The 17,671-nt window shown below is 36.3% G+C and overlaps 1 protein-coding gene across 2 annotated transcripts; it reads left to right on the top strand.

Annotated features, from left to right (window-relative positions):
• Positions 1-339: 339 nt before the first annotated feature.
• Positions 340-17,311, top strand: tbrg4 (transforming growth factor beta regulator 4). Of its 2 annotated transcripts, none has more exons than XM_087287174.1 (12): positions 340-410; positions 2,193-2,670; positions 3,879-4,060; positions 6,023-6,167; positions 6,284-6,458; positions 6,603-6,760; positions 6,887-6,994; positions 7,100-7,244; positions 8,252-8,497; positions 10,846-10,957; positions 11,040-11,154; positions 15,773-17,311. In XM_087287174.1, exons 2-12 carry the CDS (start codon positions 2,266-2,268, stop codon positions 15,872-15,874), a joined length of 1,893 nt encoding a protein of 630 aa, XP_087143300.1. In that variant the 5' UTR covers positions 340-410; positions 2,193-2,265; the 3' UTR covers positions 15,875-17,311. The 2 variants fall into 2 exon arrangements, with proteins under 2 accessions (XP_087143300.1, XP_087143299.1); XM_087287173.1 differs by having other exon boundaries at positions 8,249-8,497.
• The last annotated feature ends 360 nt before the right edge of the window (positions 17,312-17,671 follow it).

The following is a 17,671-nucleotide window of genomic DNA, read 5'->3' as shown; positions in this document are numbered from 1 at the left end:
TTATTTATTTCTTACATTTTGAATAAAAAATAATGTTTGGTGGTATATTAGAGAGTATTTATATAAGGTAATGTTTAATGCTAAGATGAAGTGATTTCAAATTTCCTAATTACCTAATATACAGTGTAACAAATCACAAAAAACACTACCAGTGTGAAATGTATAATTGATATTTAACAAAATATGTTGTGAACATATGTTGTGTGTACTGCTTCGCTTGCCTTTATGTCCCTCGTTGAGTTGATAAAACAACTCTTCCTTCCTCTTTTTTTTCCTCCTATGGCCACCAATCACGACGCGTTGTGTAAATCACATGTTGCCGGCTCCCTGACGCAAAACCTCCGCGACTCCTACTGATCGTTCCTCCATGTGAATGTCGTCGATCCACTTATAAAACCTTATTTGACGAGGTAAGCAAGCAGTAATTACTTTATCCTTGGCGACAGTGCAGTCCTGTGCAGTTACCATGACACGTATTTATCGGATAGCTTCAGCGGTTGCTCTGTTTCTCAAATTGTATGTTAATAACGAGCACCGTTTCATAAGCTTATTGCAGCGCCTGCCCAAAACGGCAAGGTCAGAATAGACTTCTTCCCATGACAGACTGCTAGAAAACGCAGATATCTGACAGATCTTTGTAAGATGTTTGCAAGTAGTATATTTAGAAAGTGTTAAAGTTTAATACTAGTAATGATCTGTTTTAAAAAATAAATCTGTTATTATTATTAATTATTATACTACTACCAATTATAGAAATATACAGAATAATAGAATTGTTTATATTACACAAACACAAAAGGCCAAGAACACTAACGTTACCAGTCAGAAGATGGGAAACATTAGGATCTGATGTTTTTGAAAGAAATCTTTATTTCACCAAGTTTCGATTTATTTGATAAAAACAATACAACAGTAATAGAAATGATTCTTACAGTTCATGTAACTGTTTTCTGTGAATGAATTAAATGTATTAAAAATATAATTCCTTGCTGTGACAAAGCTGGGCGATTTGGCATTGAGGTAAAGTTGGTTTTATATTTAAACATTCAGACTTTCTCCTTGCTAATATAATTTCAGAAAAGTATATGTCAGCAAATTCTAATTAGTGAAATCATATCAGGAGCCAATGACTATCAAAGTACAAAATTTTTCACATATCTACATGTGATTGGACACAATCTACATTGTAAAAGCGCTATACAAATAAAGGTGAATTGAATTGAATTTCTGAACGAATATTCAAAGTACCATGGTAAACAATGTAGGGAGCATGTTGTCACTGAACAAATGTGCAAATATAAAACCAACTTTACCTCAATCAATTTGGCCTAAAATTAAGATCTTGAATAATTGAACATTTTAACTTGATTACGATTAATGAAAGAATATTACTTTTTTTTTTGCCCCCATAGTTCAGTTCACTGATAAGTTTTGTAAAGTAAATGTGCTCACATTTTACAAGTGAGAGATTTTTGAATGAAGGGTGCCTTACTTGATTTTAAAATAAATTAAGGAAACACTATCTAACATCTATGATTATTTATTGAACTTCAATGTTGAACAGCTGAAATTAAAACAAGTTGCCTCAAACCAACAGTTTTTTTCTTATAAATAAGTGAAAATAAATTACTTGAACTTTTGAAAACAAAACAAATCTGTGTTTTTCATATTAAACATAGAAAATATGCAGTATCTCTTAAAATATAAAAATAAAATAACTATTGCATACACTGTAAATAATATTTTAAACAGTGCATTTCTTGCATCTTCTGTAAACAAATATATGAATGTAAATAATAATTTTGATGTAATGGAAAATATGCCATCTCAAAGCATCTCTGGTGCAGCTTCCAGTTATCATCAATATAGTGCAAAGTAACACAACAGTAACAAATAAAGCTTTTTGATTAATCGCCAGCCCTACTGTGACATTGTGATTTTAATGAATGTTTTTAAATTTAAATAGTATTTTTCACAATATTGCTGTTTTTATCATTTTATTTGTATGTTTTATTTCAAACACATACAAAAATCTTAAGATAGATTTCCAAACTTTTGACCAGTAACATACATGTTATATAAGCATCATTATTATAACATGACTGCTGTTATTTTTCTCTTAGCTGGCCTTGTTTTTGTTCATCTGAGACTTTCTTTTAATGTACTATACATTCTGCCTGATTGATTTTTAGGTGCACAGCTCAGCTGAAGATGTGGGTGCAAATGCTTTGATTGGTGTTGAATCCAGAAAGTCTCCTTTAAAAAATGACCACCAGGCTGCTGTGCAGATGGGCACGATGGTTTCCTCGCAGCCCTCGGACTGCCACAGCCTCTGCCCGCCTGCAGACCTCCACTGTCCACCATACAGAGCCTCTGTGCTTGATGACTCTGTCTTGGATCCGACCTTCTGTTCGGCATCTCTGTCAGGGCAATGAACTGGCCAAGATAGAGGAGGGAACAGTTCCATATGAACGTACAAAACTGATCAAACTTGTGGAAAAAGCATCCACCCCAGACGAAGTGCTTCAGTTGTGGGATCAGCATGGTGGAACAGGCAGTGAGGCCGCCAGGTGTCTGATACAGCTAAACCTGCGGGTCGTGGAGAAGGGAGCCAAAGGAGTCTTGCTGGATCCTCGCTGCAAGAGCATGCAGGACACTTTAAACACTCAGGTAAGCATGAGAACTGCTTTAGATAAATTAGAGATACTGACCTCAATCATGAAAAATTCATAATCATAAGAGTAAATTCAGAATAGTTTAATCCTAATACAACCATGTAGCTTTAAAATGCCTACGTCTCTTCTAAAAATGGCTTTTGGTTGCGTGGCTTTTTTCCAGCTGAGATACTTGGGTTGCTGTGATTTGGATTCCAAAGAAGTAATCATGTATTATCAGTAGAAGGGTTGCACAATATATCATTTTGATCAATATCGCAACGTGATCATCAGCAATTGTCACATCATGAGCATACGCAATATTGAGCCTCGATTATAATTGATCATTTTGCAAGTGTTTTTGAGACCTGTGATTGTGTGAGGGTTTTAGACGCATTCAGGCCAAAGAAATTGACAAATTAATAACAATTAAATTGTTTATAAAATTAAGAATATGCAGTATTATTTAATTACTGTACACCTGAATACAATTCGAGTCGTTGGAAAACAATAAAACGCAGTTTATTTAATTGATATCATTTGCTCTATTGAGTTTATCTACGCTTATAGATTGTTTCTTGTATTTTATGCACTTGTACTCCCCTGCAGAATCATCCCAATAAATCTAAAATGATAAACTCTTTCCAAATAGTTATTCAACTCATCTTGTGAAATTGTGTTTATATTGCGATATATTTTGCAGAACAAAAAATATTCCAATGTTAGATTTTTCCAATATCGTGCAGCCCTAACTAGTAATATCACATATAAAATGTGTTATAAGATGAAGTAACCGGTAATATTAGCTTCTCCTTTGTTGTTCAATTATTGTATAAGTATTTGACAATCAAAGGGCTGTAAAAAGTGACAATGGCAAGAGCAGTTTTACAAAAATAATATGCAGTTATCAACATTTTTCATCAAACTTTTTCAATATAAAAAACTCAATCCAAAGCAATCTTACAAGTAAAATGTCTTCATTACCTGGCCATAATATAAAAAAAACTTGTCAAAAATTATTGTGCTGGGGCTACAAAGTTCAAATTCAGTTGTAAGTTTACCAAAAAAAAGTGTGCAGCATTTTTTTCATACCATCTAATATTTGATATCACTTAAATCCATATATTTACATCAGAACGTTTTTTTTTAACAATTTACTCAAATTAAGTGCTCATGTTTCATGAATCGAAGCCTATTGAGTGAATATGTGTTGTTCTGTCACAGTTGTCCACAGTATGGAATGGATCTCTGGTGGGTCTTTTGCGTACTCTCACCATGTTAGGTCTCCCTGCTCATGCTCCGCTACTTGGCGCCATCCAGAATGAAGTGCTCTGGAGGATCCGGCGCCTCAGCTATCGTCACCTGTCCTACCTGGCAGACTGGGTAGCCTTTCAGCGCAAAATGGGGTAAGATTAATATTTTAGCTAATAGCACTTTTGCGCTCAAAAAAACTTTACCAAAATGAATGCCCATGGCTTCCGATACCAAATGGTCCTGATCATGTTCACTGAAGTCTGAATCAAGCCTTCTTTCCAGTCACACTTTTCTTTCAAGTCACGTGAGCTCACACAGGCATAAATGTGCATTTCTTTGTTCATCAGAATGGTATTTTTTCTGGGTGTTACGAGTTACATGTTACAAGTTCCTAGAACTATTGCCAAAATAATGGCTGTCTGGCATGTTCACACTGAATGAACTGGTAATGATTTTTAGTTCTTAAAACACCATTTGCTCAAACTACTAATTAGCTCCAACTTTACAGCAGGATATAATCCAGCACAACAGGAACTCGAGTGAAATAAATGTCATTTTCTTTTCGGCTTGGTCCCTTAATTAATCTGGGGTCACCACAGCGGAATGAACCGCCAACTTATCCAGCATTTATGTTATGCAGCGGATGCCCTTCCAGCTGCAACCCAACACTGGGAAACTTTCATACACACTCATTTACAGACATGCACTACGTTCAATTTTAGCATACATAATTCACCTGTACCACATGTCTTTGGACACAGGGAGAACATGCAAACTCCACACAGAAACTGACTCAGCCGAGGCTCGAACGAGCAACTTTCTTGCTGTGAGGCGAACATGCTGCCCACTGCGCCACCGTGCAACCCCCGTTACAAACTAATGTTAGTGGCATTTAAAGGTGCAGTAGGTGATTGTCTTCAAAAACATTTTTTGTTGTGCTGGTTGAAAGTCTCTTCACAGTCCAATAGTAATGATTACAGTAAATGATCTAAATGTGTTTATATGTATTTTTATATTCTGGGTAAAGCATAAAACTAAAAAAATGTTCATCCAATTAAATAGAGTCGGACCGACATCTCCCATAATTCCTATAAGCAGGTCAGACTGTCTGTCAGCAAATGTAGATTTGGACTTCTGCGCATCTGTTCACGCAGATCCGCCATTCGCACATGCCCGTCTGCATAAGCGGCCGCACGGTCACGAGACCAGGAGAAATTAAATGCTGAATTGAAACTTTTAAAAACCTGAATCAATATTGGAGTTACATTAGCACACTGAGGAAGGACGACACCATGGCTGAAGTATTACTGTTGGACAGGTTATGTTCTGTTTTAAAAATATTTTAGTCAGGCTAAGCTTATGTTAGATTGTGTTGTGTTATGAATGACTTATATTCACAGACGTGTTGTTCAGCCACTGAAATCTCCAGATGAAAGATTGATGTGATTATTTTCAGTTTCATAAGGTCCTTTGACAGCATCGATAATGTAGATTTATATTAGTTTAACAACAAAACATCAGTAAATAGCGATATTCCGCCTAACCTGCTTTATTGAGCGGTAGTTGCTTTTATATTCATATTGGGTCATTTTTAAACAATGACAGCCTTCCTATACTGTTTACCATGCTAATCTGAATGTTCACTCTGAAATAGCATGTAAGTGTGGCTAAGTAATAAATGTAATTCCTGCACAGCGCTGGCTAAACACTAACTAACTTGCGAATGACATGAACTAGGAGGTTGTCTGTCTGCTGTTGTGACGCGGTGCGCTCGCTCACGATTTCAGGGGGTATGGCTTTGAGTCACAGTCCCACCCCGCCGTCCAAAGATAATATGCTAAGCGGTTAGTATTTTGGCAGATCACCCTACTGCACCTTTTAGTTGTTGCCATTTTCAGTTTGTCTTTCTCAGTAAAAGCCCCTACCAAAGACTCAGGTAATGAATAACCATTACTATAACAAGAAAGTATTTTTAATAAAACTTTCAGAAAATGTCCTGTTAACCCCAGTTATTTTTTTTTTTATTTGTGCTTGTTATTAATGAGTTTCTTATGGTTTTGAGACAGTAAGGGAACCTGCTGGTTTGTTTTTACAATGTTATAATGTTGTGATAGGTATGAAAATGAAGTGCTTACCTCAACCCTATTGAAACAACTGGAGCTGCGCTGGACTGAGCTGTCTGACAGTCGCACCATAACCATTCTCATGGGCCGTGCTTCACTTTTCACCCCCTCTCTCATGGATAAACTGGAGGACAAAGTGAGTGCTTACACACAAGCACCAGCCTACCATATTTGAATCATTTTTAAATGACAGTATGTTGTATTACAGTTTTTACTTGCATGTCTAAAAATAAACTCTATTGTGGTTTGCAGGCGTTGGAGTTGGCAGAGAGTTTTACTGCGGAGGATATGCGGAGGGTGGCATTAGCACTGGCCTCTCAAAACAGAAGGGCTGTGCCATTGCTACGGGCTCTCTCATACCACCTGAACCAGAAACCCTCCTTTGAACTAAAAACACCATTGCTGCTTGACATCGCATACGTTTATGGTCAGTAAGGAAGTTTGTCGTGGCATGAGTTTTGGCCTATACTTTTATAAAGAGCTGTACAAATTAGGACTGTACAATATTATAAAATGATATATTGTTCAGCTCTAGCACAAATCTAATAGTTCATTTTTCTCTGAATCAAAGGTAAGCTGAATTTTAGCCAGACACAGTTTTTCAAGCGACTCGCATCGGAGCTGTTGCCCAGGTTATCTGAACTGAGTTCCTCTGAAGTCAGCCGTTGTGCCAAGTCTCTTGCCTTACTCAAGTGGCTCCACCTGCCTCTCTTTGAAGGCTTTGCTCAGGTTAGAGTCTTTTTCTTGCAGCAAATCAGCACCTCCTAGTTAATTCTGCTGCCTTTAATATCCAAATTTGTAATGAATCTTCATCTACACAGCTTTATTCCTCACTCTATTTCCATTTTCTTTCAGCACTATGTGAGTAATAGTGAAAAGTACAGCACCCTGCAGATGTGTAATCTCCTCATGGCTTTTGCCAAACTTAACTTCCAACTCGGCAAAGAGCAATTTTACTTAAAGGTAATAAACTAATAATAGTAGTATTTTTATTTTCCTTAATTAACTGCAATGCAGCATGTATTTATCTATGTCATTTGTAATTATTGTTTATTTGTATGGCTATAGGTGCACAAAGCTTTGGAAGATTCCTTTACAAGTTTAGAGCCCTTCCTGAAAACAGATCTGGTCTGGTCACTCTGTGTGCTTAACCAGGCTAATTCTGATTACATCTCTTCTGTTATAAAGCCAGACTTTCAAAAGAAACTCTCAGGTATGTAGAAAAATGTGCTAAAAACACTAAGAGGCTATTATCTTGTATAGCCTCATGTTGCACCAATTGATATTTTTTGCTGTTCACTTTCAGAACACTTGGTGGCAGCATAGCCTCATTGACTAATGTCTTGACTTTCAGGATTTTAGGCAGATCCACGTGGGGTCCATAAGATGTTTGTTTTTATTTTGTTTATTGACCTACTTATTCAAAACGTACACTAATTACTTTTACATTAGTTCTAAAATTCATAATTTGCATATTATTTGTTTGGAATTATTAAAGAACTATAAAATAAATGTATCAAAGTGTCCAAAAAATTTGAGTTCACTTCAGAATAATATGTCATCAGCTATGATGCTTCAAAACATTCATAAAGCGAGTTTAAAAAAAATAAGATCAGAGAAACAAACAAAGGTTCAACTATACAGTGTGTGATTGACATACAAGAACAAGCCTTGTGTGTCAAGCAAACATGCTTGAGTTTCAGTTGCAGGTTTAATGCTGTACATTTTGTTTGCAAAACATTAATTTGGGATGAAATATCTTCAGCAAATTGTTATAACATTGATAATAATAAATGTTTCTTGAGAACCAAATAAATCTATAAGAATGATTTCAGACAGATCATGTGACAGTAAAAAGGGGAGCAATTGTGCTGAACATTCAGTTTTGCAATCACAGTAATAAGGTACATCTATAATTACATACTATAATAATTTCTTGTATTTACACAATGAACTGTTTAGGCTTGGTCTTTAAAAACATTTTAAAATCTTATCAATCCCAAATATCTAAATGTTATTGCACTTTAAATTAAAATTTATCCACAAAAAAAAGATGCAATTTTTTTTTATTCACCCTTATCTCAGTTAGTTTGTATGCTGTAAATTTCATCCCCATCTTAAGGAACACTCATAGTGATCTGTTGTCTTCACTATACTGTACTTCAAAGATTTTCTGCAGTCATTTGATGAATTTGTGTGTTTTCCTGACCTATCCAGCAGGTGGCATCGAGGGCCGGACTGAGAACTATCGGCAGAAATTGCTGAATATTTGTGCCTATGCTCAGCTGGAGCCTCTAGGACTCGCTGTTGGTGCTTCTGCTGTGTTGCTGCCTGATCGCCAGAGTAAAGGAGAGTCCAGTACTAGTGCTCTGCAGAAAACCCTGCACACGGCCCTCTGGAGCCTGGCCAATGAGCGAAAACAGGCACTTCGCACTGCTGTCAAAACTCTATATGGCTGGACAATTGGTGAGTAGCAGCTGTGAATGCCAGAATAAAGTTAATGGAAGGGATTTCTTCAGGGTTACATAGGTTTGATTCCCATTCATTTGGGATGCTTGAATTATTATTCAAGTGTTGTGACACAACAAGCCAGCATTGAGACCATCTGTGAGTGTGTTTGCAGCTAGTTTTTGCGTTATGTTCCACAATACGGCTCTACTCAGGCTCACACTGATAGCAGTTTGCACAATTCAGTGTGTTGGAGATGTCAGTAAGAGAGAATGATCTGATTGGATGTTCAGTGGTGCGTCTTACGAAACCAGTTAGCCCATTGATGTCGCGAATTAAAGTTCCATTGTTACTCATATACGTTGTGTTGCAAATGGGATGGAGTGAAAATAATGATGGATTCCATATTGAAGTTTTGTTCCATATCTAAGTGTTTAAGACTGACCATTTCGATGGTCTCTTTAGAATTAAGGATTTTAGACACTACAGGCCCAAATAATTCTTTGCACAAGCAAGTTGTTTGGTGTAAGACAGCTATTTCCATTCGAAATGCCTGTCCCTACATCCTATGCCCCTTTGAAGCGGTCACTCCACAGGGTAAATCCTTTCATTGTATTAGGGCATGGGGTGAACCCTGCCGAATGGAATATAGTGATAGTTCTACGATTTACTGTTTCCCGAATCCATTATTGCAAAGAATATTTGCAAACCGCATATCAAATGTGTGGTTACACTACACTACCTCACAAAAGTCTTGTTGTCTATCCTAGTTGTAAGAGCAACAAATAGTAACTTGACTTCTAGTTAATCATGAAAAGTGGCAGAAGGTCAATTTTTACGATGAATCATCTGTTGAACTGCATCCCAATTATTACAAATAGTGCAGAAGACCTCTATAAACCCACATGAACCCAAGATTTTTTTCAGAAATCAGTCGAGTTTGGTGTAGGAAAAATCATGGTTTGGGATTATATTCAAAATGGGGGCATGTGAGAGATCAGCAGATGGCAACATCAACAGCCTGAGATATCAAGAGATCTGTGCTGTCCATTAAATTATGAACCTCAGGAGAGGGCAAATTTTTCAGCAGGATAGCACTCCTCATATCTCAGCCTCCACATCAAAGTTCCTAAAAGCAAAGAAGGTCAAGGTGCTCCAGGATTGGCCAGCACAGTCACCAGACATAAACATTATTGAGCATGTCTGGGGTAAGATGGAGGAGGCATTAAAGATAAATCCAAAGGATCTTTTTGAACTCTGGGCGTCCTGCAAGAACACTTTTTTGCCATTTCAGATGACTCTATTAAGTTATTTTAGTCATTGCAGAGATGTATGGATGCAGTCGTTCAAGCTCATGGGAGTCACACAAAATTAATTCTTTTTCCACTGCACCATGACTTTATATTCTTTACTGTACATTATTTCTGTTAATTGACAAGACATTTGTCTAAGCAAAGTCAGATCTTACTGTCTTGATTAAATACTTAAAAATCAAGGCATCATCATATTTTATTTTGGTAAAATAAGTGTTATCTAGAGGCTCTTGCCTTTCATATAAGCGTATTCTGATACCAAATGATCAGCTAGAAGTTATTATTTGTTGTTCCTAAAACTTGGATAGACAACAAGACTTTTGTCAGGAAGTGTACATGTTTTATCCTAATTTGACAAATGGATCATGAACGTGACCAAATAAGCTAACATGCAATTCAATTGGTATCTTTCATAGCATGCATGTACACATTTTATTTTGTGTGTCTTTTAGTTAGAATATATAAAGTAGCATTTTTAAGAGTAATTGTGTTTTTTTTTTTTCTTATTTTAAACCAACGTGGTTCAAGCAATGTATCTATTTGACATAACTAGCTTGTTAGTTTCTCCAACAATGCATTATACTATGATATTTCATATTACATCTTTGTTTGGGAAACGCACCTCTGTTTAGCAAACAAGTTGGTGCACAAAAAGGTGAGAGATAAACAAGCAAATTCAAGACATCTAAACATTCCCTTAGGTTATTAATTGTGTTTCTGAACTAAATAGTGTTTTAAATAATGCTCTATAACCCAGTTTTTCACAATATATTTCACAGTATCTTTATGCAAGAAACTGTATAGTTGCTTAATATATTTTAGGATCCAAAACCCTTGATATTGACAATTCATTTCCGAAACACAGGTGCAGAACACACGCTATTATATCATATGATGTCCTTTTAGCTGTTTATTGAGACGAGCTAACATGAACTGCAGTAATTTTCTGTCACTGCTAGTTTTTTTGATGTTGGCTTGGTGTCATGGCAGGAATAGTCAGACTGAATATTTTTTTTTATTGTATGAATCTGTTAACTAATATGTTCTCCACAGATGGGGAGCTTGTGGTCGATTCAGAGAATAAGCCTATAGATATGGAGAACTTTAAAGCCCCTCATCTACCTGAAGGTGGTGGAGCTGATGCCTTACCTGAAGGGACACGACGGTAAGTGTTAATGCAGATAACTTGACTTAAGTTCACTTACACGTATGACCTCTCACTGTTACAGTGTTTTGTCTACTTACAGAATAGCATTTGTGGCTTGGGATTTTTCAAACTTTTGTCTGAAGAGCAAGGACCTTCTGGGCCGCTTTGCAATGCAGAAACGCCATCTACAGTTGGCTGGGTTTATAGTCGTGGAGGTGAGACACAGTACAAAAAACCAATGGGTTAATTTTAATTATTGAAACCTATTCACAGCAATAAGGATAATTAAATCGCTAAGTTATGTTGTTATCTGTCACTTTAAATGTTCAATCAGTTTAGTCTTAATGGATGTCTGGGGGTCTCGTTCATTAATAATTGTATGAATTATTTTGCAAATTAATTTGGTTCTTAATTACCTTTTTCTAACATTAGAAAGAGCTCATTCATATGGGCTGTCACTTTTACAATATTGGTCATTGGACATTGGTTGAAGTTATTCTGTCTTTTATAGGCATCCAGCTTGTGTAGTGTGTAAAAAAATGTGTGTTTGTGTGTGTGTGTGTGTGTTTAAAGTAGAACCCAGAAACAAAGGTTCTGGTTCTCAAATCTAATTTTTTAATGGTAATTTTCACTGTAGTGCTAATATGCAGCCATATCGCAGTACTAATTGAATGATAGGTATAAAGCATATATACTGTGCATGTTATGTTATGAACAGTCAATTATCAGCCCTTCTCTGAATTTTGAATCTGTGAATCAGATATTTTCCAAATTATGTTTTACAGAGCAAGGAATTTTTCACAGCATTTCCAATAATATTTTTAAAGTTTTTTTTTTTTTATTTTGGCTAGAATAAAAGCAGTTTATAATTATAATTTTAAGCAGTATTTTTTTCGTCTGGCTACAGATCAAACCATTGTTATAAAATGACTTGCCTAATTACCCTAACTTGCCTAATTAACCTAGTTAAGCCTTTAAATTACACTTTAAGCTGAATGCTAGTATCTTGAAAAATATCTAGTAAAATATTATTTACTGTCATCATGGCAAAGATAAAAGAAATCAGTTATTAGAAATCAGTTATTGAAACTATTATGTTTATGTTGTTTGTATTATGAAAATGTGTATTATTATTTATGTATTATGAAATGTGTTAAAATATATATAAAGCATTTATAAAATATACAGAGAAGCTAATAATTCATGAGGGCTAATAGTTCGTATATAATAAAGTGCATGATGTGAACACGCATCTGTGACCTGCATGATCACTAGTATTTCAGTAGTGTTGAAACATAAGCAAATTTGTTTTAGGAATCAGTTCACATGGATATTAGGGGTGAGGTGTACACGAATAGATATGCATCATTTACTGAAGGTCTCACGTAACTCGCGTAAACGGTTCTAATTCGATACACTCTTATTATAGTGCCTCTGTAGTTCAGTAACCTGATTAGCCCTATTCCTATTGTCATTGCTATTACATGGCAGTCAGTCCCCTTGGCTTTGGGTTATAAATAGCGGCAGTAAAGACAGAACTGCGGAAAAGGACTCAGGCTCTGTCTGCAGCATATAGGCCAATCCTGTTAGCCCTCTGCCTCCTGGGGTACAGTTAGATGGAGTTGGCTGGACTTGTCTTGACTTCAAACTGAGCACAAAGCTGGCATAATGCTCCAGTCATTCGACGTGTTAGATGAGCCATTTTAATAGGCCAGTGTTCATGAAGCCTGGATGCACAGATAACAGATAGTATACTAATTTTATATTTTGAAAGAACACAGGCCCTCAACACATACACACTAGGAAGACTCTTCCAGCACTTTTTCTTTACAAAAGTTGTGATGGAAAAGAAAATGGCTTGAGCAAGGGTGTTGTTTTAAATTGCAGGTTGCTGATATCTTTTAAACCACTCACACATGCACTTGTCAATTAGGACATCTATTATGTTTGCCATTTTCAGTAGGTGTTGTTTTGTCTCCACTTTTTGTTTACAAGTTGTGAAATAACTGGACTCCCTGTACGCCTGCATAATATTGGAAACATTTGAAATTGTTTTTCGCAATATATAACATGATATACATGCAGTTTTACCCGGTGGCTTTAATATGCCTATTTTGGAAGTAATTAATTAATCATTTAGAATCATTGGGATGACTGGAGAGGATTGAATCATTTGGATAAAATATAATAAACACATTTAAAAACATTAATTAATCAAAGATAGATCAACAGATCAAAGATAGAAATTAAATAAGCAGTTTGCAATTTTCTTATGAGTCAAAATATTAGGAGTTAAATATTAACCTCTATTAAAGTTACAATTTATTGTGCTTTAATGCTTAAACTGTCCTGAAATGCTCACACACTCTTTTTACTCTGCAATGACTCCACAAATGTCATGTGTTCTGAACTGTGGCTTCTGGTTAACTGTAATACCAACTCAACATGGCACATCCTTCTATGTGACTATTGCGATTGTGCACATTGCACTATTGATACTGTAACAGTATTTTGTACAGCCCAGCTCTATGCTAAGATTAAAGAGTGCTTGTCCTGCTTATTTAAAACGGGACAATTTACAAATAACATTTTTATAATTGTGTTACTGTATGCATATACTTTTTGCTGCCTTCTGGCAGACTGCAACAAAGAGCCACAAAACATCACTGTTGTCATGTATCATGTTTTGCTGCTGCAACATAACATAAAAATCTGATTGAATTTATTTGAAAATATTTATATTTATATGATGTTTATGAGCCTTAATTTAGGTCAGTCACGCCAGTTGGCCTGAATGTAGAGCCCTATAGCCCAGTTCACTGTTGCCAACTTGTTAAAATCAGGTCCATGGTGCCGATCACACTGAACACGTTTTTTGCATTAAAAGTCGCCGTTTTGAATGGTTTACTAAACTTCAGCGTTTTGCGTGCTGCTTAGGAACTGATCACACCGAACGCTCTTATTGTGTTGAGAGGCAACTTTTTCGAATTATTTGCCTAGGGGGCGATCATATTGAATGCACTTTTTTTCATTGAGAGGTGCATCTTTTGAATGGTTTACTAACGGCCACGAGTGTTTTGCGCTTTGCTTATGCACCCAACACACCTCGCGTTTATCGCCTGCTGCATCTCGCGTTTTTGGTGTTGCAAGCAATATGCAGCTGACTCAGTCGTTGCCTAGTGACATAAAGCACACTGCACTACTTTTTATCTTGTCAACAGAAAAGGCAGTGCGGTGCGGCTTGCATTTTAGAACGGAAAATCGTGATTCGGTGTGAGGCGATAAACATGAGGCGTCCAGGGCACATAAGCAGCGCGAGTTCGTGTGATCGGCTCCTAAGTGAGCTTAAATTCTGAAAAAGATGCAGATTAAAAAAAATTTTCATAAAAATCACACTGAAAAAAATTACTTCTGTAACTATTTATTTTAAAATGAGTGAAACGACAATTCTTGATTTATTTGAGTAAAATTTATTTTCCTAAATTAGTAAAAACAGTTATCTTAATTGATTTGTGTTGGGACAACATAAAGGACTGAACGCAATGAATTCTCGTGAACAGCTTGAACCGATTGTGAATCTGTATAAAAAAAATCAGCTCAATCTCAGAAGGAAACAACGTATTTCACGCCTTGTCAGAAAAGTAGCTAATTCGTACAAATTCATTCAATATCATTTGAATGAAAACATACACGGTCCAAAACTGCCTACGACTCAATAGGTACTGCGTTTGAATTTAAACATACTACTCAGCCGTTATAAAAGTATGTTCTATACCAGTGGTTCTCAAACTGGTACATGTACCAGTGGTGGTAGGCAGGCCTCCTTCTAGTGGTACACGGAGGAATCGCTCAATAATAAAAGAAAATGAACAAACTTTTAACCGTTTAACTCAAACGACAACATGTTACATTCAAGTACAGTAGTTTTCTTTTTGCTTTTTAAGTACAGTGCCATTTTTTATTAACATTTAAAATCACAATTTAAATTATACTTTTTTTGTTTGTTTTTTGTTTTTATCTGTAAGCACAGCACTGTTAATGTTAATGTTCTATTTTTAATGTTTTAAGTGGATGACAATAATACATATTTTAATTAAGAATTTATCTGCCTCTTTTTTGCCTACTACGCTACTGTATTTTAATACTGGAATACTGGTCATTATGGTGGTACATGGAGAGACAAGTTTTTCTGAGGTGGTACTTGGTGAAAAAGTTTGAGAACCACTGTTCTATACAGTATGAATGTGGGCAGTATGAATGGAATTCAGATGTACTATGTCCACCATTTTGTCATGATCACGTGACCTACACTCATGAGTTACGTCGCTTCACTCCCATTCATGAATTCTCTCGCATCATGGGATAAGCAGCGTGCATGGGATGTGCACTTCAGAATCTTGCTGAAAGTAGTTAAGTCATCTGGGTACTTCATGCATTTGTTTTTTAATTCTATGAATACTACTCTGCTTGAATACTGAGTTTAGCGTACTATATATTATGGAATTATGCGATTTTGTTGGCAGTCATAGGATTTTTAAAGGGAGGCGTGCCCCTAAGCCCCATCACTAACCCTATTCCTCATTGGGGGATAAGCAAATTGTACTAGAATGTACAAATTAATTTCAATAAGTTATTAAATTAAAAAGTTACAAACTGCTTTGAGATTGCATTGGAAAAAATCTTCCATCCTCAAACAAAATTTCATATCCCATGGTCAGATATCTAAAGGACTCTAGTTTCGCCCTTAAGAATTCACTGAATATTAAATGCTGCTACACTTTCAATATCAAGCATATTAATTTCCCCAAGCTCACTCTTTGTGTTCCCCTACAGGTGCCGTACTTTGAATTTCTGGAGCTGAAGTCTGACTGGCAGAAAGTGGCATACTTGAAAGACAAATTAGGGAAGGCAGTTGCTGAGGAAATGGCTAAGTGAGCTCTCTAAGCCTGTCAATAACTTTAAGTACTTTTGACACGGGCTGCTCACAGACATCAACAGCCCCAGACAATAACATGACTTACAGGTGGGGGAAGGACGCAGAAAGAGAATAGTGCATACACGCAAACAGCAGAGAGACAGTTACAGCATCCTCAGGTCCCATGATCCACCCCAACATCAGAGTGGGAATCAAACGCGTCTGGGAGCTGTGATCCATCACCGCAGGAAAAGAAAGTGGAGCCTCCAGAAAACAGCAGATGCTCAGAAGAAACAGAATTGCGTATCCGCTGCCTTCCCACTACAAAAAAAGGAAACTCTAAGCCAAAAAGCTAGAGAAATGAAAGAGTGTGACTGATCTGAAGTGTTCACCACAGGGGGAAAACAGCTCCATACCAACAACACTTAATTATCTGAGCTGTGTGTTAATCGTAGACATTCACATTCTCTACTTCCACCTATAATAAATACATACACCTTCTGTTTGTGATGCAGTTGCCTAGACAACACATGTTGCCAAGGAGACAGTTATGTTGAAGATGTATTAATGGAGAAAGGGATTGAGAGTTCAGTACTTGAAGATACTTAGCACACACTTCAGAATTCACCACTTTATTACCAATAATAAGAAAAGCGAAACGATACCCACCCACTCTGTTTGATTCAGTTGGTATTTGCATATATTCATGCATTTTAGGTATGTAAAACAAGGTGGTATGTAAGAATATACATATCAGACGTATTCAGAATTTTTACTTTAATATTTATTTTGGAAATCGTTGCACTCTGGGGTATTTAAAAGTCGCTCCCGATCTGTTATTTGCTGTCAGATAAACTTACTATGGTTACCTGTAGTGGATGTTACTCTTCAGATCTTTTTTGAAGGATTTTAAGAGAGGTTTTCCACTCAGACTTCCAACTAAACCAGTGTTTCTCAACCATGTTACTGAAGGACCACCAGCTCCGCAAATTCTTCCATGTTTCCTTAACCAAACACACTTGATTCAGATCCTCAGCTTATTAGCCTGTAATGTCCTGTAATGGGTGTGATAAGCAAAGAAGACATCCAAAACATACAGTGTTGGTGGTCCTCCAGGAGCGTGGTTGAGAAACACCGAACTAAACTATTTCTATGTTTGTAATTTGTGGACATCAATAAATCAATCTCATATTTTTATCAAAGAGCTTTATTTGACTTTTGTATTTTGGTTGGTTCACTCTGTGTTCTGTCCTGCTATGATGTTTTCTGTTTCATCGTGTAATGAAAGTGACGTTTTAATGAAATGTGAAACTGGTCTTAATTTATTTTTCTATCAGCGAAGACTTTAGCAGACGGGTTGGTTTGGTATGCTGTGGTGCTGAGCAAATGGCCTGATATTGAAAGGAATGTAATAATAATATCAATAAGAATGTAATAATAAATGTGTTTTTAATTAAGGGCTGTCTATTATCAATCAACAAATTGAATTATGCTTTGTGCTTTATCTTTATATTACTTGTTCCGTTCACATGACTGCAGAAAACTGGTGTTAATCACGTTAATTATCTCTAGTATGTTTTAGAACATAGGTCTCAAACTTAATGCCTGGAGCGCCACAGCTCTGCACAGTTTTGCTCCAACCATAATCAAACACACCTGATCCAACTAATCAAGGTGGTTAAGACTACTCATGAACACCTTGATTAGTTGAATCAGGTGTATTTGAATGGGGTTGGAGTCAATTATTGCATTTTTGTATATTTAGACCATGACTGACATCAGTGCTAGAGGAAGTAAGTTTTTGTTTTGATGTTTTT

This window comes from Danio rerio, chromosome 16 (assembly GCF_052040795.2).
Source record: "Danio rerio strain M-AB ecotype USA chromosome 16, GRCz13ab, whole genome shotgun sequence".
Classification (NCBI taxonomy): Eukaryota; Metazoa; Chordata; class Actinopteri; order Cypriniformes; family Danionidae; genus Danio; species Danio rerio.
This window is presented reverse-complemented; position numbering and strand designations above follow the sequence as displayed.